The 26,435-nt window shown below is 44.6% G+C and overlaps 1 protein-coding gene across 3 annotated transcripts in view; it reads left to right on the top strand.

Annotated features, from left to right (window-relative positions):
* The window catches only part of WDR70 (WD repeat domain 70), a 292,771-nt gene that overhangs the window by 42,335 nt on the left and 224,001 nt on the right, over positions 1–26,435 (top strand). For all 3 annotated transcript variants that reach the window (XM_056546328.1, XM_056546336.1, XM_056546343.1), the window contains exons 6-8: positions 1,372–1,431; positions 14,764–14,897; positions 24,154–24,307. In XM_056546328.1, the coding sequence (XP_056402303.1) occupies positions 1,372–1,431; positions 14,764–14,897; positions 24,154–24,307 (348 nt within the window). The remainder of the gene's footprint in view (positions 1–1,371; positions 1,432–14,763; positions 14,898–24,153; positions 24,308–26,435) is intronic.

Here is a 26,435-nt window from a genome sequence, read left to right as displayed (position 1 = left end):
AATGCGTCTCTATGAATCTCAGATTCCACGAGGAGCACAGCCTGGAATGCCAGCTCCATAAGTCGGCGTTCGCTCGGCATTCATTGTGTCGTTGTCATGTGGTAATCAGCAGAGCAAACACTGCGCTGTTTGTAATGTCAGGGAGCGGTCACGCTTTTCGAGGATTCGTTCCTGAGGCTGGAATATTATTATAGGGGTTTCCCACCATAGTGGTTGATAACCTGTCATAGCATTCTCCATAACTCATTCATTTAAGAAGAAAGCGCCGGTGTCTTAGTAGCAAAGAAGAGGCCTGAGTTTTGGTCTGTGTTTTTAAAGGAGAACTCCAGCAAAAGTAAACTATCCCCTATCCACAGCATAGAGCATAAGTAGCTGATCCTGGGGGGGTTCCCTCATCATGGTGATGGGAGGTGATTGGTGGTAGGGGGCGTGTCCCTCCTTATGGTGCAAGGTAATTGGTGTGTGGTGGTAGGGGGCGTGTCCCTCCTTATGGTGCGAGGTGATTGGTGTGTGGTGGTAGGGGGCGTGTCCCTCCTTATGGTGCAAGGTGATTGGTATGTGGTGGTAGGGGGCGTGTCCCTCCTTATGGTGCGAGGTGATTGGTGTGTGGTGGTAGGGGGCGTGTCCCTCCTTATGGTGCGAGGTGATTGGTGTGTGGTGGTAGGGGGCGTGTCCCTCCTTATGGTGCGAGGTGATTGGTGTGTGGTGGGACGGGGCGTGTCCCTCCTTGTCGTGGGAGGAAATTGGTGTGTGTGGTGGGAGAAGGTATGTCCCTCCTTTTGGTGGTGGGAGGTGATTGGTGTGTGGTGGGGGGTGTGTCCCTCCTTGTGTTTATGGGCGGTGATTGGTGTGTGGTGGGAGGGGGCGTGTCCCTCCCTTGTGGTGGTGGGAGGTGCTTGGTATGTGGTGGGAGGGGGCGTATCCCTCCCTTGTGTTGGTGGGAGGTGATTGTGTGGGGTGGGAGGTAATTGGTTTATCTGCATATGAAGCTTTGTCCATGACTTATCTCTTGTCCATGACTCATGGACAAGCTGGATGCTGCTGCAGGACTAGTTAGTGTCCCAGTAGGTATGGGGACTTCTAGTGGTGGGATATTCAGGAGAAGTTCTCATGAATAAATATAAAAAAAATGCTTAAACAACCATATTCCAAAAGATCTTAAATTTTCATTATTAACAACGTACAAAAAGTTTTTGGATCTGACAGTGCCCATTTAAAGCTGATCTAAAAATAAAGCGTGTGATGGGACCATGCCTGGGGTCACATCATCAGTTTTTGCTGCCTTTGATTTTATACATGAGGGCCATTATTTCATCATATATATGGGAATAGTATATACAACCTACTCACATCCATGTTTTTCTATTCCAGAACCCCATTAAAAGGATCCCGGACTCGCATGAGATCACACTGCAACACGGCTCAAAGACTGTACGTAATTCTGTTGGGTTCTCATTTATTTATATAATAGTGTGTGTGTGTGTGTGTGTGTGTGTGTGTGTATATGTGTGTGTGTGTATATATATACATATATATATATATATATATATATATATATATATATATATATATATATATAGAATTCAGTGCAGCACTCCATGATATGAGAACAAGTGAAGTTTTATTCCATCAAAAAAAAGTGAAACAAGTAGCGACGTTTCGATCCTCCCCAGGATATATATATATATGTGTATGTGTGTGTATATAATATATCTATCTGTCTATGTATATGTATATATATATATCATTTTATATTTATTTGGCATCCAACTGGAGATTGAAGTACTTTCATTGATACATCTGCTTGTGTTTTGATCTACAAGCGTAGACTGGTTGATGCAGTAAAGCAAGTGTTTCCCAACCTGTGTCTCTCTGAATACTATAGCTCCTATTATGTCTGGGCATGATGAGAATTGTAGTTTTGCCACAGCCATAGAGGTACAGGTTGGAGAACGCTGAACTCGAGGAATCCACCTCTGTTCAGAAGGCTGAGATGTGTGTGTGAGATCTCCCCAGAGACTTGTAGCCTAAACATTTTGGGATATTTTTACATGTTCTCCTTTCTCCTAGCTTAGCTTTGTATGACACACTCATCAGTCTGTTCCATAGAGGACAAGTTTAGAATTCAGTGACTACAGAACATATCTCAATATGATGGCGGAAATCTTTTAAGACTAATGCATCATATGCAAACTGCCGCCATTAAATTTTAAGTGGTGCGCGCTTCCTAAAAAAGTTGCCACTTCTTGGGCAATCCTACAGCAAGAAAACAAGCAGGTGTAGATTGGGAATGCCTTTTGCACAATTTTCTGGTTGAAAACTTAAATGGGCAATGTCACCATGAGCCGCAGCACAATATGTTTAAAGGGGTAATCCAGGAATATCAAAACAGCTAATTTCTTTCAAAAACCGCTCCTTGTCTGTCTCCAGGTTGGGTGTGTCTCCAGTTCTATTGAAGTGAGTGGAGCCAAGTTGTAATACTACACCCAACCTGGAGACAGATGTGGAGCTGTTTTTGAAACATATTTGCTCTGTTTTTCCATTCCTGGATAACCCCTTTAATTGTCCCGGAAAAGGACGTAGCCCAAAACTTACCCTGAGACTAACACGATCAGGAGTCGCATCAGTCTTTGGGCAAGTCAATGGCTACGAAATTGCTTGTGAAGTGGAAACATATGCCTGTTGTGACCCATCGTGACAGATACACTTTAAAGGAGTACTCTGCTGCTCAGCGTTTGGAACAAACTGTTCCGAACGCTGGAGACGGCGCCGGGAGCTTGTGACATCACAGCCACGCTCCCATCATAATGTCACGCCCCGCCCCCTCAACGCAAGTCTATGGGAGGGGGCGTGATGGCTGTCACGCCCCTCCCATAGACTTGCATTGAAGGGGCGGGGTTTGACGTCATGAGGGGGTGGGGCTATGACGTCACGCGCTCCCTGCGTTTGGAACAGTTTGAGGCTGAGCAATGGAGTACCCCTTTAAGGACACTTGGCGTAAGTTTGTATTGTATCTTCTCAACAATAGCGATTCCATATATTCTTTTGGGGCATTTAACTATTATAGGACATAGCCACGCCCCCTCATGATGTCACACCCCGCCCCCTTAATGCAAGTCTGTGTGAGGGGGCGTGATGGCTATCAAGCCCCCACCCATAGACTTTCATTGAGAGGGCGAGGTGTGACATCATCAGTGGGTGGGGCTATGACGTCACGAGCTCCCGGCGCCGGCGTTCGGAACAGTTTGTTCCGAACGCTGAGCAGCGGAGTACCCCTAAAGAAGCACTCCAGGATTTCTTTTTGCACATATGTAGTGCAACGTAGGCTATTATTAGAGAATAATGTGGAAGTTCTTATGTATGCCTGGTGTTTTAGCTCCAATTTCATCCAAAATGGAGTTTAACCCATGCCTTCCACATCGGCTAAAACGGATAGGCACAAGTCATACACAAGAACCTCTGCAATATTCTCCAATAAAAGCCTATGATCCACTATAAAAGCAAAAAAAAAAAATAATGATTTCCAGAGTGCGTCTTTTAACTCCTTAGTTACTACAGTCATAGCCGTAAATGTTGGCACCCCTAAAACCTTCCCAATAATATTAGTTCCCAATACACCTTTGTGTGTATTGGGAACTAAACCAAAAAAAGGAGGGGGAAAAAAAGCAAATTGGACATAATGTCACCCCAAACTCCAAAAATGGTCTGGACAAAACTATTGGCACCCTTTCAAAATTGTGGAAAAATAAGATTGTTTCAAGCATGTGATGCTCCTCTAAACTCACCTGGGACAAGTAACAGGTGTGGGCAATATAAAAATCACACCTGAAAGCAGATAAAAAGGAGAGAAGTTCACTTAGTATTTCTATTGTGTGTCTGTGTGTGCCACACTAAGCATGGACAACAGAAAGAGGAGAAGAGAACTGTCTGAGGACTTGAGAACCAAAATTGTGGAAAAATATCAACAATCTCAAGGTTTCAAGTCCATCTCCAGAGATCTAGATTTGCCTTTGTCCACAGTGCGCAAAATTATCTGTGAGAAATACTTTACGGCCATGACTGTATAACATACTTCATTCTATTCTTCCAATAGATAAAGCAGTGGTTCCCAAGCAGTGTGCCTCCAGCTGCTGCAAAACTACAACTCCCAGCATGCCCGGACAGCCTTCGGCTGTCCGGGCATGCTGGGAGCTGTAGTTTTGCAACAGCTGGAGGCACGCTGGTTGGGAAACACTGAGATAAAGGGCATGAGATTGTGAGCCCCATGTGTCCAGTGCTGCAGGATTGCGTTCCTAGACATCCAGGGTCATGTATTGGCCCCCCGTGTTATGTCAGGGTTTACTGGTTATGATGATATATCCTCGCTCCCGGCCAATGAGGGGTGGACACTGCATTATCACAGTTAAATTGCCCTTTACCAGAAACACAAAAGACTCACATTTGGGATTTCAATTGCCCTTGGATCCTGGCACTTAGCGAGTCATTGAAGCGCGACGAAGGTCAAGAAAGTTCTGTTGTCTCAAGCTGAGAGTCTCCAAATGAGCCTCCTAAATCTTGTTCTCGAAAACTTTGACCTCTTGTAGGAGACCTTCAAAGTGTCCGGCACCATAAAGAACAAGGAGCGGGGGTGATGAATGTGTGGCCAGATAAAGGGGGTGACACACACAAGACTCTTTTCATGGGGTGGGTAGGAGAGCAGAGATGCTCCGTGTACCCTGTTTACCACCAGGGGTGTCACTTTTTAACCCCTAATTGGCAGCTTCAATCTGACCTGAAGAACTGGATATTGTAAGGCTGCATTCACACAGCCCGTCCTGTTCTTCTTCCATAAAAAAAAAACAAAAAATGGCTTTAAATAAAAAAAAAAAAAAAAAAAAAGACAATAACTGATGCAAACTGATGTTATCCATTTGGATCTGTTATTGTTCAGTTAATAAACAAAAAAAAAACATTTTTTGTTCTGAGCATGCTCAGAAGTAAAAACGGGTCAAATAACAGATTGAAAAAAACTGATGCAAACGGATGACATTAAAGGCTCCTCCGATTTCTATAGACTTCAATATTAAAGGGGTATTCCCGGTAGACCCGTCTGCGCTCATTTTCATTTTTTTTTAACGGCAGAAAAAACGGCACACAGTATTTTTTATTCCGTCAAAAAAACTGAAGAAAATACAGATACAGTAAATTTAAAGGGGTTATACAGGAAAAAAACTTTTTTTTTTTTTATATATCAACTGGCTCCAGAAAGTTAAACAGATTTGTAAATTACTTCTATTAAAAAATACGGGTTAAAATTTTTACACACATTTTGATACAGTTTTTAGTCCGTTTTTCATCAAAAACCTTATACGGGAACTGTATTGCAAAAACGTGGTGTGAATGCAGCCTTAGTCTGCCGGGTTTTGTCTGGAGAAAGTGGGTCGGCCATTATATTCTCAGCACTCACACCTGACCGACCGAAATTTTTAATATGTCTCTACAACATCTCAAAAGTCACCTTGCCCATTGTGAGACAGTGACATGTGTGATGGTCGAGAGTAAGATATTTCCCCTACTTAACCTGTCGTAGATGGACACCAGGGTCCAAAAATCGCATGTCTCATCCGGGAGAAGCTTAGTAAGATTCTTGTGATTTCTGTAAATCCTGTTATTGGGCCTGGATTTTGACAGGATGGAAAGCAGGTTTAGTAATGGGCCTTTTATCCCGATTCCAAGGACACTCCAGGTCTGCACACAAGTCCACAGCAGCACAGGTGCTGAAGACAGCTTATCACTGGGCTTTACATCTAGGTATAGTCAGTCTGCCTAGACTTTTTGGCCTCGTCCTTACTGCCACATTCCGCCAGCTGAATTTCCCTTGCAGCAGAGTCACATTGTTTTCAATAGGATTCTGCTGCTCTGTTCAGACTGGCGGAAAAAAGAGAAATGAAGCCTTACACAGCGCTTATTTACATATATTGGGGGACATTTACCATTGGCTTTACTCCATTTCAATGTTCTAAATGTCCCTGAAAATTTTGCGCAATTGCATTTTATACGCAATTTATTTGCGCGACATATTTCAAAGTTGACTACTGTTTGGTGCACTGTACACCCACTTTATGCAGTGGAGCTGTATTTATTATTTGCGCAAAATAAATTTAGAAGTGTTTCTTTTGCGCAAAACCTACACCATCCAATAGGACACGTACAAAAGTGTCAGATGCCAGAGCACAAAGCTTAAAGTTGTACTCCGCTGCTCAGCGTATGGAACAAACTGTTCTGAACGCTGGAGCCGATGCCGGGAGCTTGTGACGTCATAGCCCCGCCCACTCATGGTCCCGCCCCCTCAATGCAAGTCTATGGGCAAGTCCATAGGCTTGCATTGAGGGGGTGGGGCGTGACATCATGAGGGGGCGGGGCTAAGATGTTGCGAGCTACCAGCTCTAGCATTCGGAACAATTTATTCCATACACTGAACAGCGGAGTACCCCTTTAATGGGGTTATCCAGTAAATTTTATTTTTTTTAAATATCAATTGGCTCCAGAAAGTTAAACAGATTTGTAAATTACTTCTATTAAAAAATCTTAATCCTTACAGTACTTATGAGTTTCTGAAGTTAAGGTTGTTCTTTTCTGTCTAAGTCCTCTCTGATGACACCTGTCTCGGGAAACGACCCGTTTAGAAGCAAATCCCCATAGCAAACCTCTTCTAAACTGGGCGTTTCCGAAGACAGGTGTCATTAGAGAGGATTTAGACAGAAAAGAACAACCTTAACTTCAGAAGCTCATAAGTACTGAAAGGATTTATATATATATATATATATATAAAAGTTTTTTCCTGGAATACCCTTTTAATCCTTTCAGTATTTTTAAGCTGCTGAAGTTGAGTTGTTCTTTTCTGTCTAAGGCTGCTTTCACACTATAAAATTCATCCGTTTTAAAGATTCGTCTGATGTTCCGTCATGAAAACCCTGCAAATCTTCCGTTAGAAAATCCCATTATAGTCTATGGGATTTTTACATTATCCGTTTTAATCCGTTATAGTTCGTTATTAATAACGGACGTTATTTTGTGACGGGCGAATGAACGGAAGAAATAGTGCATGAATTATTTCTCCCATTACTATCTTCCGTCACAAAATAACGTCCGTTATTAATAAAGGACTATAACGGATTAAAACGGATAATGTAAAAATTCCATAGACTATAATGGGATTTTCTAACGGAAGATTTGCAGGGTTTTCATGACGGAACATCAGACAAATCTTTAAAACGGATGAATTTTATAGTGAGAAAGCAGCCTTAGACAGAAAAGAACAACTCAACTTCAGCAGCTGATAATTATTGGAAGGATTAAGATTTTTTAATAGAAGTAATTTACAAATCTGTTTAACTTTCTGGAGCCAGTTGATATATAAAACATTTTTTTTCCTGGAATACCCCTTTAACCCAATCTCTGCAGCTCTCTGGTTTCTATAGTTGAGCAAAATGTATCAAGTCTGTGCACCTTTTTAGTAAATTTTGAGCAACTATGCAAACAATACACCAAGCAAACAGGGGTAAAATGTATTCTACCTTACACCAACATTGATAAATGTCCCCCATGGTGTGAATGTGTAAGGCTGGGTTCACACCACGTTTTTCAAATACGGTTACCGTATACGGTTTTCCGCTAAAAAACGTATGGCAAAAACCGTATGCAATTGTATACAACCGTATGACTCCAAATTAAAACGTATACGGTTTTTCCCCGTACGGTTCTATCCGTTTGCATCAGTTTTTGCCAACGGTTTTGCTATTTTGTTGGAATTAGTTTTCCAGCAATTTAATAAAGTTACTATTGTTCTATTGAAATTCCAATCTGCGCATGTGTCAACTCCAAAAACGGATTAGAAAAACCGTGTGCAACCGTATTCTGAAATTCTGTGTACGGTTCTCATAGACAACAATGTTAAAAGAACCGCATACGGTTCGCATACGGTTTTCCAACCGGAGGCAAAAACGTGGTCGACAGCGTTTTTGCCTACGGTTGAAAAATCGGCAAAACCGTATCAGAGGCAAAATGGATGCAACAGTACACAACATTTGGAATACGGTTTACAATGCATTCTCTATGCATACGGTTTCGGATACGGTTGTATACGTTTTTTTGCGGAAAACCGTATACGGTTACCGTATTTGAAAATCGTAGTGTGAACCCAGCCTAATAAGGATCAGGTCATGTCCTCCAGAGCCAGATACTCTCTTAATAAACACTCCTGCTCCCTCAGGGGTCGGACTATTGGAATCCTGATCACAAGAGCGGAGGCCTTTTATCTCTCAAGTGAATGGAGAGGCAGGGTGCAGGCTTGGCCACCAGTCTGTCCTCTCTTTTTTGGGGACTTTTTCAGACACCTTATAGACAGTGGAGGGAGCAGTCGAGCTGCGGCTTCATTTACTTGGGGCACAAAAGACCTCGATTCTCTGGATTGCTGTGGATCCCAGCTGGTTGGACTTGATCAGCTAGTTATCCACTATCCATTTAATCTTCAGGGAACCCCTTTAAAGGGAACCTGTCACATTGCAAATGCAGTCCTATGTGTGGGCATCATGAGGAGGAGCTGAGCAGATATATAGTTGAGTAGGAAAAGTTCCAGGATAACCTGCCATTTATTCATGTAAATCTTTGCTTGTTCTGAGTTAAAGGGGTACTCCGGTGGAAAACATTTTTTTTTTAAATCAACTGGTGCCTTTCTGGCACCAGTTGATTTAAAAAAAAAAAAAAAAAAAAAAAAAAATGTTTTTCACCGGAGTACCCCTTTAGAAGTAATGTAGAGATTTGTAAATGACTTCTATATAAAAATCTTTACCCTTCCATTACTTTTAAGCAGCTGTATGCTACAGAGGAAATTCTTTTTTTTTTTTTTTTCTTGTCTTGTCCACAGTGCTCTCTGCTGACGCCTGATGCCCGTATGAGCAGCATAGGTTTGCTATGGGGATTTTCTTCTGCTCTGGATAGTTCCTGAAATGGACATCAAGTGTCAGCAGAGAGCACTGTGGACAAGACAAAAAAGAAATTCAAAAAGAATGAATTTCCTCTGTAGCATACAGCTGCTAAAAAGTACTGGAAGGGTAAAGATTTTTTAATAGAAGTAATTTACAAATCTAAGTGAGAGATGTTCGGCACTGCTTACTTCTGTACCTGGAAGCTGATGGACACTAAGTCGCTGTTGCGGGGGGAGGATTCAGTGGTGCTCAGACTCACGTAGGATATAACTTGAGTGCATAAGAAGAAGAATGAAAGGTCGGCACTCACCGGGTTTCCAATTCAGCAGATTTTATTGCACATACTTACAGCCATAGTACAGTTCTAGGGGAGACGGCGGATGGTAACATAGGGGGGTACCACAGAGAGGCGACAGCGATGTTTCGCACTTAGTAGGGCTTCGACGGGCCTGACTCTACACCGGAACATGTCATCTTCTTATACAGGTGAGTAAAGTAATTGGACCTATCACCAATAGACACGTTGTGACGTTAAAAGAAGGAGGGGAGGTTGCTTTATCAGGCTTGCTCCTACATCGATCTAGCTCGTTATTCAGACTTACGACTGGTACCGTTAAAACCTTCTTAGAAGCAAACTGAGACGTCAACTTTGTCATTAAGTCCTATATAAATAGTGAATAATTTACCTGTTAACGAACAAGAAGCTCTAACTAAGCTAAAGAAACGTAGTGATATTGTTATAGTTAGAGCGGACAAAGGGGCAAGTGTTGTGGTCGTCTCTAAGACACAGTATAATGAAGAAGCCAAAAGGCAATTATCAGACCATACCACATACACTCCCCTCTTAAGTCATCCGACTAACAAAATATTAGAGAACCTGAAAGGTTTTTTGAATAAATCTGTGTTCGAAGGTATTATTTCGAAAAAAACTGCTGACAAACTAACCCCTGATTGTCCGTGCCCTGCAAAATGATACCATCTCCCAAAAGTGCACAAGTCACTGAGCCGACCCCCTGGGCGACCTATAGTTGCGGGGATCGGCTCAGTGACTGAGCACTTGTCCCAGTATATAGATTTTTTGCTTCGTCCTATTTTGCCTACAATTCCAGCGTATATCAAAGACACTGGTTATCTATTGTCTATAGTTAATGATTTCCCATGGGAAGAAGGTTGGAGCCTATGTTCCATCGACGTCACTAGCCTGTATACCCGTATCCCTCACGATACGGGTATACAGGCAGTGGTCGAGATTTTAAAAAGAACTAAGAATTCCGAACAGTATATCCAGTAGGGATGTAAGAAAAAATCGATTCTCGCGATAATCGCGATTTTTCATTTGCCGATACAGAATCGATTCAAAATATTTTTGAATCGATTCTTTTAGGGATGTGAAATTTTTATCTGCGGACGCCCGGAACAGCATGTCATGTCTTGGGCATCAGGAGATAAAAGTTCCACATTTGTGGAGCGGGGCAGGCCGGATCTGACACGGCTATGGAGCGGGCTCCGACTCGTGCCCACTCCGTACTATGCGACCCCCGGCTAATTTCAGTAGCCGGGGGCCGCCGCTAATAGCCAGCATGCGGCAATCGCAGCGGCTGGCTATTAAAGGAGTATCCGGTGCGCACTTTTCTCATGTTATCCTATCCAGGCTGCAAAATAAAACGCACTTTATCTTACCTGCCAACGAGCCCCCGGTGCTCCGGTACAGGTGTTCGGTCCCCGGGCTGTATTCTTCTTACTTCCTGTTAGTCCGGCACGTCACATGGAGCTTCAGCCTATCACCAGCCGCAGCGATGTCCCGCCTCCGCTGGTGATAGGCTGAAGCTCCATGTGACGTGCCGGACTAACAGGAAGTAAGAAGAATACAGCCCGGGGACCGAACACCTGTACCGGAGCTCCGGGGGCTCGTTGGCAGGTAAGATAAAGTGCGTTTTATTTTATTTTGCAGCCCGGACGGGATAACATGAGAAAAGTGTGCACCGGAGTACTAGATCGCCGCTGTCAAAGCTGACAGCGGCGTCTATTGGGATCTATGAATGCTCCCAGGTGGGCGATATATCGGGATATATCGCGATGTATCGTCACCTAGACGGTATCGCGATATATCGGGATATATCGAATCTTTATGTATGAGGATAGGTGGTATAGACAGGACACCGGTACCCCGATGGGGATGCCGGTGTCCTGTACATAGGCTAATTTATATTTAGCTAATTTTGAGAATAATATTGTATACACCACCGATAACCCGTTTATTAAATATATTAAAACCTAAGTTCGATTCGTCGACGATATTCTGTTAGTGTGGTCAGGGACTAAAAACCAATTTCACCAGTTTGTAGATTACTTAAATGGGCACTGTCACCAACTTTATTTTTTGATATGTTGCAGTACTTATGGACTACAACATATCTCTAATATACTTTTATTATATATTTTTTTCATTAAAAGGTTTAATTTACATTTAAAAACCGGCTACTGAAAAAGGACTGATTTTGAAGTGGCAATCAGTCCTTTTTCAGTTAGGCTGCACTCGCTCCCTTCCTGTCAATCAGACAGGCGGTAGCGAGCGCATTGGCTCCCCGGCCACTCCTCCCGCACATCGCCGCCTCGTTGCCGCCGCTGTCCCTGCACGCCCGCTGCCAGACTCTGCAGTGTAATGAGGGAGCTGGGTATGCGGGGCGGGGGGGGGGGGGAGGAGGGAATTGGCTAGTCCCGTAGCGGGGGGGGGGGGGGGGGGGGGGGAGATGGGCTAGCAAAAAAAAAAAAAAAAATAGAATGGTGGGAGCTACCCTTTAAATGATTTCAAGGGCTACAACATGGCGTTCACACAGCAATACGGTGGGGACATGTTGGAGTTCCTAGACCTCAAATTGACAGTAAAAGAAGGGAAACTAATAAGTGAAGGTTACAGAAAGGAAGTGGCAAAAAACACAATACTTCACTATCAGAGTTCTCACACACAAGCAGTTAAAAATGGCATTCCATATGGGCAATTCCTACGCCTAAAAAGAAACAACACACAAGATACAGTATACCAAAAGCAGGCAACAGAATTAGAAAAAAGATTAGTAGAACACAACTATCCAGCAGACCTAATAAGGAAAGGGAGACGGAAAGCAGATAGAAAAAGTAGAGAAGAGCTGTTCAGAAAAAAGCAAAAAAACGCACAATTAAACAGGTTCACGTTCACATTTCAAAGAGATAGAGAGGGCAATAAGGAGAAACTGGTACATACTAGAGACAGATGAAGACCTCAAAGAAATGGCAGAAAACAAACCATTAATTTCTTACAGAAAAACTAGAACAATAGGTGAAGTACTGAAACAAGCACAGAGTACACAAAAAGAGAAAAGCAGACTGGTTAACTCTCCATATACCAGTAGGACATTTTCTATGTAAAAATTGTAATTTCTGTAACTACAACCTTGGCTTGCAAGCATTCAGAATAGGTCCAATCACCCATACGGTTACCGAACTTATTACTTGTAAGTCAAGAAACGTTGTATATGTAATATTCTGTCCGTGCGGCTTCTATTATATAGAGAAAACAATCAGACAAATGTGCGCAAAAATCAGAGAGCACTTCTACTCTCTGCGTACAAAAAAGGGTTCTCCCAGGTTCATTTCCCATATAATAGAAGCCCACGGAGGAAGCCACGAATCTTTAAGATTCGCAGGAATAGAAAAAGTTGCTGCACGACCAGGACTTAGATCCGATAAAAACCTCTTTAGAAGAGAGACACATTGGATAATTGCTACTGATGCAACAGGAGTCCTAGGACTTAATGACAAAGTTGACATCTCAGTTTGCTTCTAAGAAGGTGTTAACGGTACCGGTCGTAACAGTCTGAATAACGAGCTAGATCGATGTAGGAGCAAGCCTGATAAAGCAACCTCCCCTCCTTCTTTTAACGTCACAAGGTGCGTCTATTGGTGATAGGTCCAATTACTTTACTCACCTGTATAAGAAGATGACATGTTCCGGTGTAGAGTCAGGCCCGTCGAAGCCCTACTAAGTGCGAAACATCGCTGTCGCCTCTCTGTGGTACCCCCCTATGTTTCCATCCGCCGTCTCCCCTAGAACTGTACTATGGCTGTGAGTATGTGCAATAAAATCTGCTGAATTGGAAACCCGGTGAGTGCCGACCTTTCATTCTTCTTCTTATGCACTTAATTTACAAATCTGTTTAACTTTCTGGCAGCAGTTGATGTTTTAAAAAATATATATTTTCCACTGGAGTACCCCTTTAAGAAGTCATGTGTGTGGTCCTACTCAATGATTGACAGTTATCTGTATAAAAGTAGACTAAATGACAAGTTATCCTGGAACTTTTTTTTCCATAAAATATATATCAATCTGCTCAGCTCCTCCTGCTTTATAACATGATGTCCGCAGATTGGACTGCTTGTATAATGTGTATAAGTTTTCTCCTGTGGAAAACTTTTATTTTTTAAATTAACTGGTGCCAGAAAGTTAAACAGATTTGTAAATTACTTCTATTAAAAAAAATCTTAATCCTTCCAGTACTTTATAGGGGCTGTATACTGCAGAGGAAATTGGATTTCTCTTCTGTCACGACCACAGTGCTCTCTGCTGACCTCTGCTGTCCATTTTAGGAACTGTCCAGAGCAGCATATGTTTGCTATGGGGATTTTCTCCTGCTCTGGACAGTTCCTAAAATGGACAGCAGAGGTCAGCACTGCGGTCATGACAGAAGAGAAATCTAAAAAGCTAAGCATTTCCTCTGTAGTATATAGCCCCTAAAAAGTACTGGAAGGATTACGAAGTTATTTACAAATCTGTTTAACTTTCTGACACCAGTTGATCCACGGGAGTTCACCTTTAAAGGGGTTATCCAGGAAAAAACTTTTTTTTTATATATCAACTGGTTCCAGAAAGTTAAACAGATTTGTAAATTACTTCTATTAAAAAATCTTAATTCTTTCAGTACTTATGAGCTTCTGAAGTTAAGGTTGTTTTTTTCTGTCTAAGTGCTCTCTGATGACACCTGTCTCGGGAAACGCCCAGTTTAGAAGCAAATCCCCATAGCAAACCTCTTCTAAACTGGGTGGTTCCCGAGACACGTGTCATCAGAGATTACAAAAAATCTGTTTAACTTTCTGGAGCCAGTTGATATATATATAAAAAAAAGTTTTTCCCTGGATAACCCCTTTAACTCAGAATTTCCTAATAGGGTATATGACAACGGGTATTCTAAATGGGGTAGCCCCTTTTTATCTAGCATTGCAGACCTCTTTGTTCTGCAGTTCAAGTCTCCTATCCCTGCCCCCATGTATAATGGCAGTACTACAGTTTTTGCTATATTTTTGTGTGGGTTTTGGTGTTTAGGTGGATGGAGAGAAGTGAGTAGGCCACCCAAATGTTTTGTATAACTGAGGTAAATGGTGCACTTGTAATGTTTAGCTTCATCTCGACTGCAGAGGAGAATGGTTTGACTGCTCCATAGATAACATCACCTCGAGTACTGGGGGGATACAACGCAGAGTCTTATGGGTCTTACTCTCTGTCTCCGCTTCATCCCTTTTAAATTTTTGTAGTTCTGCAGAAATATATAGATATAAAATATAACACCATCCGAACCTAAACGTTTTTGGGGGGAACGCTGATTTTAGGGGATAACAACCTCCTTAAGGCACTATTCATATCTTAACAAGGATGGATCAAAATGGAAGCCTAATGGATCCTAATAGAAGAGGCACCAGACTAATGTATTTGTCATATGAAAGTGTGTCGTTAATAATGTTCTAATGATTTTATTCTCTCTTCTAGGTATCTGCTCTCGGGCTGGACCCTTCAGGCGCTCGTCTGATCACCGGCGGCTATGACTATAATGTTAAGTTCTGGGATTTTGCCGGAATGGATGCTTCTCTCTATCCGTTTAGATCTCATCAACCATGTGACTGGTGAGTGTATCCCGGGCACAGTGTGAGCTATGATGGTTTGGGCTGTTTACCTTCTGAGTACCTCCGCCCCTAGACATATTGGGGGAGATTGATCAAAACCCATGCAGAGGAAAAGTTGCCCAGTTGCCCCTAGCAACCAATCAGATCGCTTCTTTCATTTTTAACAATGCCTCTGCAAAATGAAAGAAGCGATCTGATTGGTTGCTATGGGCAACTAGACAACTTTTCCTCTGCACAGGTTTTGATAAATCTCCCCCATTATCCCCATCCAAAGGATAGGGGATAAGATGTCTGATCCTGGGGGTCCCGCCACTGGAGACCCCCCGCGATCTCTGCTGCGGAATCCCAGACATCCGGTGCACGGAGCGTACTTTGCTCCGTGCTGGATGACCGGCGATGCGGGGTGGAGGCTCATGATGTCACGCCCCCCGCTCTGTACACAAAATAATAAAATTATATTTGGTGTCGTTGTATTCGCACTGATCTAAGTAACCACGGTATGTTGATTTTAAAGGGGTACTCCACCCCTAGAACTCTTATCACCTATCCAAACGATAGAGGATAAAATGTCTGATCACGGGGGTCCCTCTGCTGCGGAACCCCGCAATCTCGGCTGCAGCACCCCAGACATCCAATGCAAGGAGCCAACTTCGCTCCGTGCCAGATGACTGGCTATTGGGGGCGGAGGCTCGTGACATCACAGCCACACCTCCTCAATGCATGTCTATGGGAGGGGGCGTGACTGCCGTCACGCCCCCTCCCATAGATTTGCATTGAGGAGGCGTGGCCGTAATGTCACGAGTGGGGTGTGGCTGTCACGTCCCAAGCAACTGCAGCAGGGAGATCGCGGGGGTCCCCAGCGTCTGGACCCCCATGATCAGACCTCTTATCCCCTATCCTTTAGACAGGGGATAACATGCCTAGGGGTGGAGTACCCCTTTAATGCACAGTAAATGGTGTGCATTAAAATCCCCCATTTTTTGTTTCCTTTTTTTATTCAGTTTTACCCTACAAATTTATTTTTCAGTTCTGCAGTATATCAGAGAGAGCATCTCTTTTAGCTCATTCTCGTCATTGGCAGTCGGGGTCTTAACGCTCAGACCCCAACCAATGAGAACCTTTGATATGGTTCTAGGACTTGTCAAAAGATTTTTTTCAATAACAGGTACACTTTTAGATGAGACCACCTTTTGGTTAACATCTGGTTGCCCCTAAACACTGGAGCCTGGAGGACTTATTATTATTTGTCCTCATTTCCTTGCGTTCCATTCTTTCATCCATTAGGGGTCATGTAAAGAGGGAATGTAGACCGCCTGGTCTGGGACCATATCTCCGGGGCCTCATAGCATCTGCATGTGCTTTACTGTATGGTAAAGCCTCAGTGGGAGCAATTCTTTTCGTCTATATGCTGTAGAACCTGCGTTCTCCTTTTATTCCTGACATTGTGTACAGTACGAGGGGATTTAATGAGGCCTTGTGGCCCAAGTGTCTTGACTCCCGGCAATGGGATGATTTATTGGAAGAATTAGTGTTTTGCGGGTGACAACATGTGAGGTGTAGAGGAGCATATAAAGATTAGGCACCTTAACCTGTTATCAATTAGGGACCCTCCTGCCTGCCCCACAAGATTAATGGCTGCCGATAAATAATGCCTCCCCCTTCCTCCCAAACAGAATCAGGTTCAGTCTTGCGGTGTAAATGTAAGGCGAAAAGTTGCACTTGTAAAGATACGACAATAATAGAATATTACACTAAAGCATACCTTTTTGTACCTCTGTCAACCCCCCACCCCCTCCAAAAAAATAAAAAATTAATAAATGTTACTCAGTCGCTAATCCTGACCATGTACATCTAATTTTTATGCCTCTATCACCTATATTTATTATAAAAATCCCTCTTTTCATTAGCTCACAGTGTTAGTAATCCTCTCAGGGGAAGAGGGCGTGTCCAGGTGGTGGGAGGTGATTGGGGTGTGGTGGGAGGGGGGGGCGTGTCCCTCCTTGTAGTGGTGGGAGGTGATTGTTGTGTGGTGGAAGGTGATTGGTGTGAGGTGGGAGGGTGGTGTGTCCCTCCTTGTGCATTTAGGAGGTGATTGGTGTTTGGTGGGAGGGGGTGTGTCCCTCCATTGTGGTGGTGGGAGGTGGCGTGTCCCTCCTTGTGGAGGTGGGAGGTGATTGGTGTGTGGTGGGAGGGCGCGTGTCCCTCCCTTGTGGTGGTAAGAGGTCATTAGTGGAAGGTGGGGTGTCCCTCCCTTGTTGTGGTGGAAGGTGATTGGTGTGTGGTGGGAGGTGATTGGTGTATGGTGGAAGGGGGCGTGTCCCTCCCTTGTGGTGGTTAGAGGTGGCGTGTCTCTCCTTGTGGAGGTAGGAGGCGATTGGTGTGTCTGCTCATGCAGCCCTGTCCATGACTCATGGACAAGCCTGATGCTGCTGCAGGACTGGTTAGTGTCCCAGTAGGTATGGGGACCTCTAGTGGTGGGATTTTCAGGAGCCGTTTTCTTTATTAAATTTTAAGAACTTTTTAAACAACCATATCACAAAAGGTCTTTAATTTTTATCAGTAACAACATATAAAAAGTTTTTAGATCCGAAAGTGCCCATATTAAAAAGACACTAAACCTACAGATATAATGTCAAAAATGTAAAGGTGTCGGCGCACCACCGATCAGCAACTAATGGCACAGAGAGAGACCACCAATCAATAAGTCCTGGAAGGCACCTTTAACCCCTTCATGTAATTTGCTTTGGTAACATCCACCATGTGTATGAGGTTAACACAATCCATCATGTACTGAGCATTAATAACATCTAAAATGAAGCACTCAATAGCGACTGCATCTAGTTTTTTGACCGGTGTTTCCCAACATGGGTGCCTCCAGCTGTTGCAAAACTTCAACTCCCAGCATGCCTTTGGCTGCCCTGGCATGCTGGGAGTTGTAGTTTTGCAACAGCTGGAGGCACCCTGGTTGGGAAACACTGGCTTAGACAGAGGTAGGGGCTTTGCCCTGTCACTCCACTGGCCCCTTTGTGACATGATTATGGGTTGTTAAAGTGGCCAGGAGCATAATACCCTGCGTTATTAAACTATTTTAGGGAATTACAAAAGTGACTAAGCATTTTCACTCCATTCACAAAGGGTTTTGCTATGGGGATTTGCTGCTTCTCTGGACAGTTCCTGAGACTGACAACAGTGCTCTCTGCTGACACCTCTGTCTGACAGAAAAGAACAACTCAACTTTAGCAGCTCATAAGTACTGGAAGGATTAAGATTTATTTTTTTTATAGAAGTAATTTACAAATCTGTTTAACTTTTTGGAGCTAGTTGATATGAATTTATTTTAATTTTTTTCTTGAAATACCCTTTAATTACATAATGTTAATACAGCTCACTGCTGAGGTACTGTAGTGGTTAAATCACATGCCCATCGAGCGATGTGCGCTGTTATCTATAGATCTGTTACATAACCAGTTGTAAGTAGAAGCTTTCGAGCACAAGTTTTCTGTCTGGCAAGACATTAATGGACGTGAGATCTATTTTTGAGCGTGAAGCATTGGGGAGACTTGTATGACCGTACTTGTCCCAGCATGATAGAAAAACATCAACACGGCCCGTGATACAGCAGCGTAACCCGTCGGCATCACCGCTCAGCCCTGCCAGTGTCCTCACTTACAGGAATATCTGAGCCCGGACGGTGCCATACTATTTGAAGAATTCCTTTTCAGGAACATTTTGTTTGCTGAACTTCTGTGAACGTATCACATACCATCCACGGTCTTCTGGTGCCGGGACCAATGGCAGCTTACAATCCCCAGCCCTTGTTTATTATAAGACACTAACATTGCCCTTACACTGGGTATGTCACTGGCTGTGTGCCCTGGAACAAACTCTGCCATCTCCACCAACCCTGGATCGTCCATTTGGTGCCAGTTGCTGGTTGTGAGGTTATTTTGTACTGTGTGAACTTGCGGTTAGCGCTATCAAAGGGACTGTCACCCATCTTTCCCAGAGAGAGGGAGGAAGGCGCCTCATGTTATTCCTGATGAAGCTGCGCATGTGCAGCGAAATGCGTTGCATCTAATAAATCCATTGATTTTATCTGGCTCCCTGATGGTTTCTCTCTGCGCCGGACTAACTTCTGAATTTACGGTCATTCTGTTTTGACCCAGCTTTCCCAGGAATCTGAAATGCAGAACTGCCTCTGTATATTATAATACATCTCCTTGTGTTACCCTGCTGAGCAGTTCCTTTTGTGCGTAATTTGTGATCTTCTCTAGTGCTGATATGCGACTGAACTCTTACACTATGGCCCTCATTTACTATTGCAAACCCGACATGTTTTGTCGGGTTGTGCGCCAGAAATTCTGTCTGCACCAGAATTTGCACCAGAACTGAAAAAAACCCTGACTCTCCATTTTGCTAAGAAAACCCTATAAAGGGGCTTGGCCATCAGGAAAAAGGGGGGGGGGGGGTGGTCGTTGAAAATGTGCGTGTTTCCGATATTTTCACAAAAACCCAACATATTCAACATATTTACTAAGTTCTCCACAGAAAATGTGGTGGATTTCAACTGAGGAAAACCCTACAGGTCAGAGAATATGTAAAAAAAGCAAAGTGTCGGGAAAGTGGAAAATGTAGGGAAACCTTAAAGGGGTACTCTGCCCCTAGATATCTTATCCCCTATCCAAATAAGGGGATAAGATGTCAGATCGCCAGGGTCACGCTGCTGCAGCACCCCGCTAATATTACTGCGAAGAGTGAGTTCGCTCTGCACGTAATGACGGGCAATACAGGGGCCGAAGCATCGTTACGTCGCGGCTCCGCCCCTCGTGATGTCACGGCCCGCCCCATCAATACAAGTCTATGGGAGGGGGCGTGGCGGTCGTCACACCCCCTGACATAGACTTGCATTAAGGGGATGGGACGTGATGTCATGAGGGGCGGAGCCATGATGTAACGATGCTCCGGCCCCTGTATTGCCCGTCATTACGCACAGAGCGAACTCACTCTGTGCAGTAATGATGGTGGGGTGCCGCAGCGGCAATCCCCGGGGTCCCCAGCAGCGGGACCACAGTGATCTAACATCTTATCCCCTATCCTTTGGATACGGGATAAGATGCCAGGGGCAGAGTACCCCTTTAATAAATACCGTGGAAAATAAATTGTAGGGAATTATAACCCACAAAGAAAACTACACAACACTCTTAGTAAGTAAGGGCCGATGTGTAGAACATACGGGTCATTTTAGGTAATTTTTAGAATAAGCTGTTGTATGTTGACATGAGGAGTAGCACTATTTCTGGCCATTATATAACTTGCAGATGCCATTTTTCACCAGCTTTCTTTTCTGCAGGCTTAATTTCTAATTTTTAGGTGTCTTTGAGCTACTGGGTGTAGACTAGCTGCTATGATGTGTCCCTTCCAATACACAAACACACACAGAAGAAGGAATCCTCCTCAATTTTATCTCTAAAGAGGGGTTATCCAGGAAAAAAAACTTTTTTCTATATATATCAACTGGCTCCAGAAAGTTAAACAGATTTGTAAATGACTTCTGTTAAAAAAAATCTTAATCCTTTCATACTTATGAGCAGCTGAAGTTCAGTTGTTCTTATCTAAGTGCTCTCTGACACCTGTCTCGGGAACTGTCCAGAGTAGAAGCAAATCCCCATAGCAAACCTCCTCGACTCTGTGCAGTTCCCGAGACAAGCAGAGATGTCAGCAGAGAGCACTGTTGCCAGACAGAAAAGAATAACTCAACTGCAGCAGCTGATAATTATTGGAAGGATTAATATTTTTTAATAGAAGTAATTTACATATCTGTTTTATCTTTCTGGAGCCAGTTGATATATAAAAAAAAGTTTTTTTTTCCTGGAATACCCCTTTAAGCACATCCTCATAAGCAGCAAGACAATATAGAACAATACTGAGCAGCAAGGAGGACATTATAGAGCAGTAATGAGTGGTGTAGTTTATAAGTCCAGCACATGGGTGATAACGGAATAGTCGCTGTAAGCTTTTGCAGTCTGCTTGCTACTGGCTCTCTCCAGCTACTCCCCTTCTCTTTTCATAGACTTGTATTGGTAATGTATAATCTGGTCCTTCAGTGAACTAATACTGTATATACTCAAGTATTAGCCGTTCCGAATATAAGCCGAGGCCCCTAATTTCACCCCAAAAACCCAGGAAAACCTATCGAGTATAAGCCTAGGGTGGGAAATACATCATCCCCCTCCACCCCCCGTCATCATCCCGCCCTCCTCTATCATCCAGCCCCCCCTCATCCCTCCTATCATCATCCAGACCCCCCTCATCTCCCCAACATACAGATCCCCCTTGCCCCCCATATCATTATCCAGATCCCCTCATACCCCCCTGTCATCATCTAGACTCCCCTCTCTTGTTGTCTACTCACCTCCCCAGTTGCAGTTCTGTCGGTCCTTCCCTAGCAGCCGTCCAACGTCGCTGCAGGGACCATCCGACTTCTAGTGGGGAGGGTGAGCCGGTTTGGGCCATCCATCTTGACTGAGAGGCCCTCTTCTCCGCTCCGGGCTGGCCCCGGACTAGTGACGCTGCATTGACGACGCCGCGTAGGGACGCCCCTGACGTCACGGATGTCTGCTGCACACGGACGTCCCTGCACGGCGGCGTCAATGCAGCGACACTAGTCCAGGGCCGGCCCGGAGTGGAGAAGAGGGCCTCTCGGTCAAGATGGATGGCCCGAACCGGCTCACCCTCCCCACTGGAAGTCGGACGGTCCCTGCAGCTTAGATGGGCGACGATGGGCAGCCCGGCCCATCCCCTCGCCACCCCCACCGGTATGCCTGCAATTTTTTTTTCCTCTTCCCCATTACTCGTGTATAAGCCGAGGGGGCACGAAAAATGGTGCTGAAAAACTCTGCTTATACTCGAGTATATACGGTAGTCTTTTCTTCGTCTCCGGATGGATTTAAGCAGTATTTGAGAGTGAATAATGAGTTTAGAATAGGGGAACAAGAAAGTTGCCTTATAGGAACAGAAAGAAGCATATTTTTCTGATGAGAATCATTACAAAGTTTCTCATTTGCGTATTTTAATTAGGGATGTACCGAAATTTCGTCCACCGAAAATGGCCTTTTGGGCTAAGGGTATTTCACGCTGATAATTTTGGTGGGCATGGCTTAAAGTAGGGGCGTGGCTTGGAACTTACTTAGGCAAGTCCTGCAGAAAAAGCGCAGTTGGCGCCAAGTACCAGCATGGAGTTTTTTTTATTTCAGATTACTTAAAGGGGTACTCTGCTGCTCAGCGTTTGGAACAAACTGTTCCGAACGCTGGAGCCGGAATCGGGAGCTTGTGATGTCATAGCCCTGCCTCTCATATCATGCCCCGCCCCCTAAATACAAGTCTATGGGAGGGGCCATGACGGCTTTCACGCCCCCTCCCATAGACATTACTTTCAAGCGTGGGGGCGTGACCTCATGAGGGGGCGGGGTTATGACATCACGAGCTCCCGGCTCCAGCGTTCGGAACAGTTTTTTTCCAATCGCTGAGCAGCAGAGTATCCCTTTAAATTCACAAATTTATTTAACTAAAAACTATTTTTTTTAAAGTGGGTGGGACAAAGCAGTATCGGTTTTAGCCCAAAATTTCCCTTTCGGTGAATCTCTAAAAATAATCAGTTATTGTTATGTTTAGGACAGCAACTAACAAATAATTTTATCAATTAGCATCGATTCAGTCCTCATACCTATCTCCGAAGCGTCGTCTGGTTCACCTGTTACTTCCTCCGTTCAGGCGCCCGGCGGAGCTTCATGACGTCACCGCTGATGTTTCTCCAGGCTTGCTTGCAGTAAGGCCCAGCAGCAGTGATGTCAGCAAGCTCCGCCCAGCACCTGAATAGAGGAAGTAACAGGTGAAACGGACCAACGGATCGGAGACAAGTATCGATTTGAACCCACTAAAGGGTTACTCCGCTGCTTAGTGTTTGGAACAAACTGTTCCGACCGCTGGAGCCGATGCCGGGAGCTCGTGACGTCATAGCCCTGCCCCCTCATGATGTCACGCCCCGCCCACTCAATGCAAGTCTATGGGAGGGGGCGTGACAGCTGTCACACCCCCTCCCATAGACTTGCATTGAAGGGCGGGGCGTGACGTCTTGAGGGGGCTATGACGTTGCGAGCTCCTGGCTCCAGCGTTCGCTGCTCTGCGTTTGGAACAAACTGTTCCGGAGTACCCCTTTTAAGGACACGCTGCATGAATTTGTATTGAATCTTCTCAACAACATCCGTTCCATATACAGTGATCGATCAACTTACAATGGCCTCAACATACAATAGTTTCAACACACAATGTTTTTTTCTGGACCATTGTAACTTGAAACCAGACTCAACATACAATGTACGGACAATCCAGATCTGTGCAACATGTCACAACCGGAGGAACTGACCAATCAGAATGGGCATTTTACTTGTAAATTACCTGTATTATTGAAGTGCATGCACTGACTGGTGTCTGGTAGCGCCCCCTACAGTACAGGGAGGAACTACAAGTTCTGTACTACTCCTTACCTGTATCAGGGTTAGCTGCTCCTTTGGACACCAGGTGAGGGCGGCTCCATTTGGGACACTGTGTGTACTGTATAGGACCCTGAAGAAGCTCCTGTCCCCTACATAAACCATTGTTTCCCAACCAGGGTGCCTCCAGCTGTTGCAAAACTACAACTCCCAGCATGCCCGGACAGCCAACGGCTGTCCGGGCATGCTGGGAGTTGTAGTTTTGCAACAGCTGGAGGCACCCTGGTTGGGAAACACTGACATAGAGAGTGATTTACAGCTCCCAGCAGATCTTTCTTACCTTTATATATAAGGATTTGCTTTATCTGTATTAGTTATCTACTTATTTTTCTATAATCCTCACTTTTTCCTATTTTTGGATGACATTTTGGTGGCTTCAGAACCAATTACCAGGTTTCCAAAGAGTTATGGTCTCAACATACAATGGTTTCAACATACAATGGTCGTCCTGGAACCAATTAATATTGTAACTTGAGGGACCACTGTATTCTTTTGGGGCATTTAACTATTAGAGGACATCTTCCTGCTGCTAGCCTTCATTGGTTCTCACACTCGTAGACCTGGACCATTTATGTATCACTGTGACAAAGCAATTGTTGCGAGTGAACCATGAGAGCCAGCGTTGATATAGGCGGGATGTCTGTGATAACATAAATGTATGTGTGTAAAGTTACTAATAAAGTTATATTTTTTTTTTCTCTCCCCAGTCATCAGATTAAGTCTCTTCAGTACAGCATCACTGGAGATGTCATCCTTGTCGTAGCCGGGAACTCACAGGCCAAGGTGCTGGACCGAGACGGCTTTCCTGTAATGGAGTGTGTGAAGGGTGACCAGTACATTGTGGATATGGCAAATACTAAAGTACGTCAAGGCTTCTTTCACCTAGTGTCTATCATTTCAGTATTTTTTTGGTGAGTGTTACTTAAAGGGGTACTCCGCCCCTAGACATCTTATCCCCTATCCAAAGGATAGGGGATAAGATGTCAGATCGCCGCGGTGCCGCTGCTGGGGAGCCCTGGGATCCCCGCTGCGGCACCGCGCTATCATTACAGCACAGAGCGAGTTCGCTCTGCACGTAATGACGCGCAATACAGGGGCCGGAGCATCGTTATGTCACGGCTCCGCCCCTCGTGACATCACGGCCCACCCCTTTCAATACAAGTCTATGGGAGGGAACGTGGTGGTCGTCACGCCCCCTCCCATAGACTTGCATTAAGGGGACGGGCCGTGATGTCACGAGGGGAGGAGCCATGACGTCACACTGCTCCGTCCCCCGTATCGCCCGTCATTACGCACAGAGCGAACTTGCTCTGTGCTGTAATGATAGCGCGGTGCCGCAGCGGGGATCCCAGGGCCTCCCCAGCAACGGCACCGCGGCGATCTGACATCTTATCCCCTATCCTTTGGATAGGGGATAAGATGTCTAGGGGCGGAGTACCCCTTTAAAGGGGTACTCCGGTGGAAAACTATTTTTTTCATATCAACTGGCTTCAGAAAGTTAAACAAATTAGTAAATTACTTCTATAAAAAAATGCTTGGAGTTGTAGTTTTGCCACAGCTGGAGGCACTCTGGTTGGGAAACACAATGATGCAAAAGAGTCAGATCGGGCAGCCGGCTGGAGAGTGAAGAGCACTGCCACGCAGTTTATCCTGCTATCTTGATCGCAGAGAGGGTCAGGAATAAGACACGTGCTATCTAAAAATTTGATATATCTGGACAACATGTCAAAAGTTTATATTAATGACCGTAACGCTTTAATGTATCCATATATCCATATATCGACTGTATAGGGGAAAGAGGAAACTTAAAGGATGTGCCGCCATCCACCATATACATCAATAGTCTCTAACTCATGGCCCTACTAGTGCAGTACTACAACCCCCAGCATTCACTGACCATGCAGGTAGTAGACCCCTCATATTCAGTGTTAACAGGGGGGGGGGGTCTTTTCTCTGTCTATAGGGTTTGCAGGGGTCTCTGTGCTCTGTTTGAAAGATGCAGATAACAGATTTCCCTAAACTCTAATGGCCTGTGTAAAGGAGCCATTGTGATGAAGGAGAGGATGACGCTCATCTCATGAGGGTGCGCTGAGAGCTACCTGGATCTCAGTCCGATGGGGGAAAACGAGAGTCCGTCACGGTTACGGTTGGGTTGGCGAGAAGAGGAAGTTTTGTTAGTGTTACGACAAGTTGAAGTATTTCGAGGCCAATGGAAAAACATTAGAGTTGTTTTGTCTGCCGCAGCCCGAGAGCTCCTATCCCCGAATCCTAGCGGGAAAAGAAAAAGTGGACAGGCAGCAATGGAAATAGTAAGTAAGGAAAGGGAACATTGCCAAGGCCCCTTTGCATGCTGATCCTTGTGATAGATTATGAATACAGAGTGCGAGGAAGAATGTGGGGCCCTCATTCATTTATCTCATACAAACCTGTGGGCTCTACAAGGATTACTGAAGGCTTCTTTAGGGGGGGGTGGAAACATCATGTTCTATGACCCCTGTGGCTCTCCAGGTGTTGCGGAGTGTGATGGCATGCTGGATGTTGTAGTTCTGCAACAGATGGAGAGACGCAGATCACCTGGATGTGCTGGGAGTTGTAGTTCTGGAAAGCCGCAGGTTGGAGAACACTTCTGTGTAATAGGAAGTGATAACGATCAGTGTTGGAATAATGGTTCATGGGTAGACATTAGCAATCAAAATGGCCTCAGATGGCATCTAGGTCATATGAACGTCATAAACGAGGTCCCCGCCTCTGGAGCCCCCTGTTTATAACACACAGACGTCTGTATAACATGGTCAGCCACATTTCTATACACAGCTTCTGAGTTTCTAAAGCTAGATCTGTGGGTACAACCTTAAAGGGGTACTCTACTGCTCAGCGTTTTTAACAACCCCTTGCATAGACTTGCATTGAGGGGGCGGGGCATGACGTCATGAGGAGTTGGGGCTATGACATCACAAGCTCCCGGCGCCGGCTTCAGCGTTCAAAACAG

This window comes from Hyla sarda, chromosome 1, assembly GCF_029499605.1.
Source record: "Hyla sarda isolate aHylSar1 chromosome 1, aHylSar1.hap1, whole genome shotgun sequence".
NCBI lineage: Eukaryota > Metazoa > Chordata > Amphibia > Anura > Hylidae > Hyla > Hyla sarda.
This window is presented reverse-complemented; position numbering and strand designations above follow the sequence as displayed.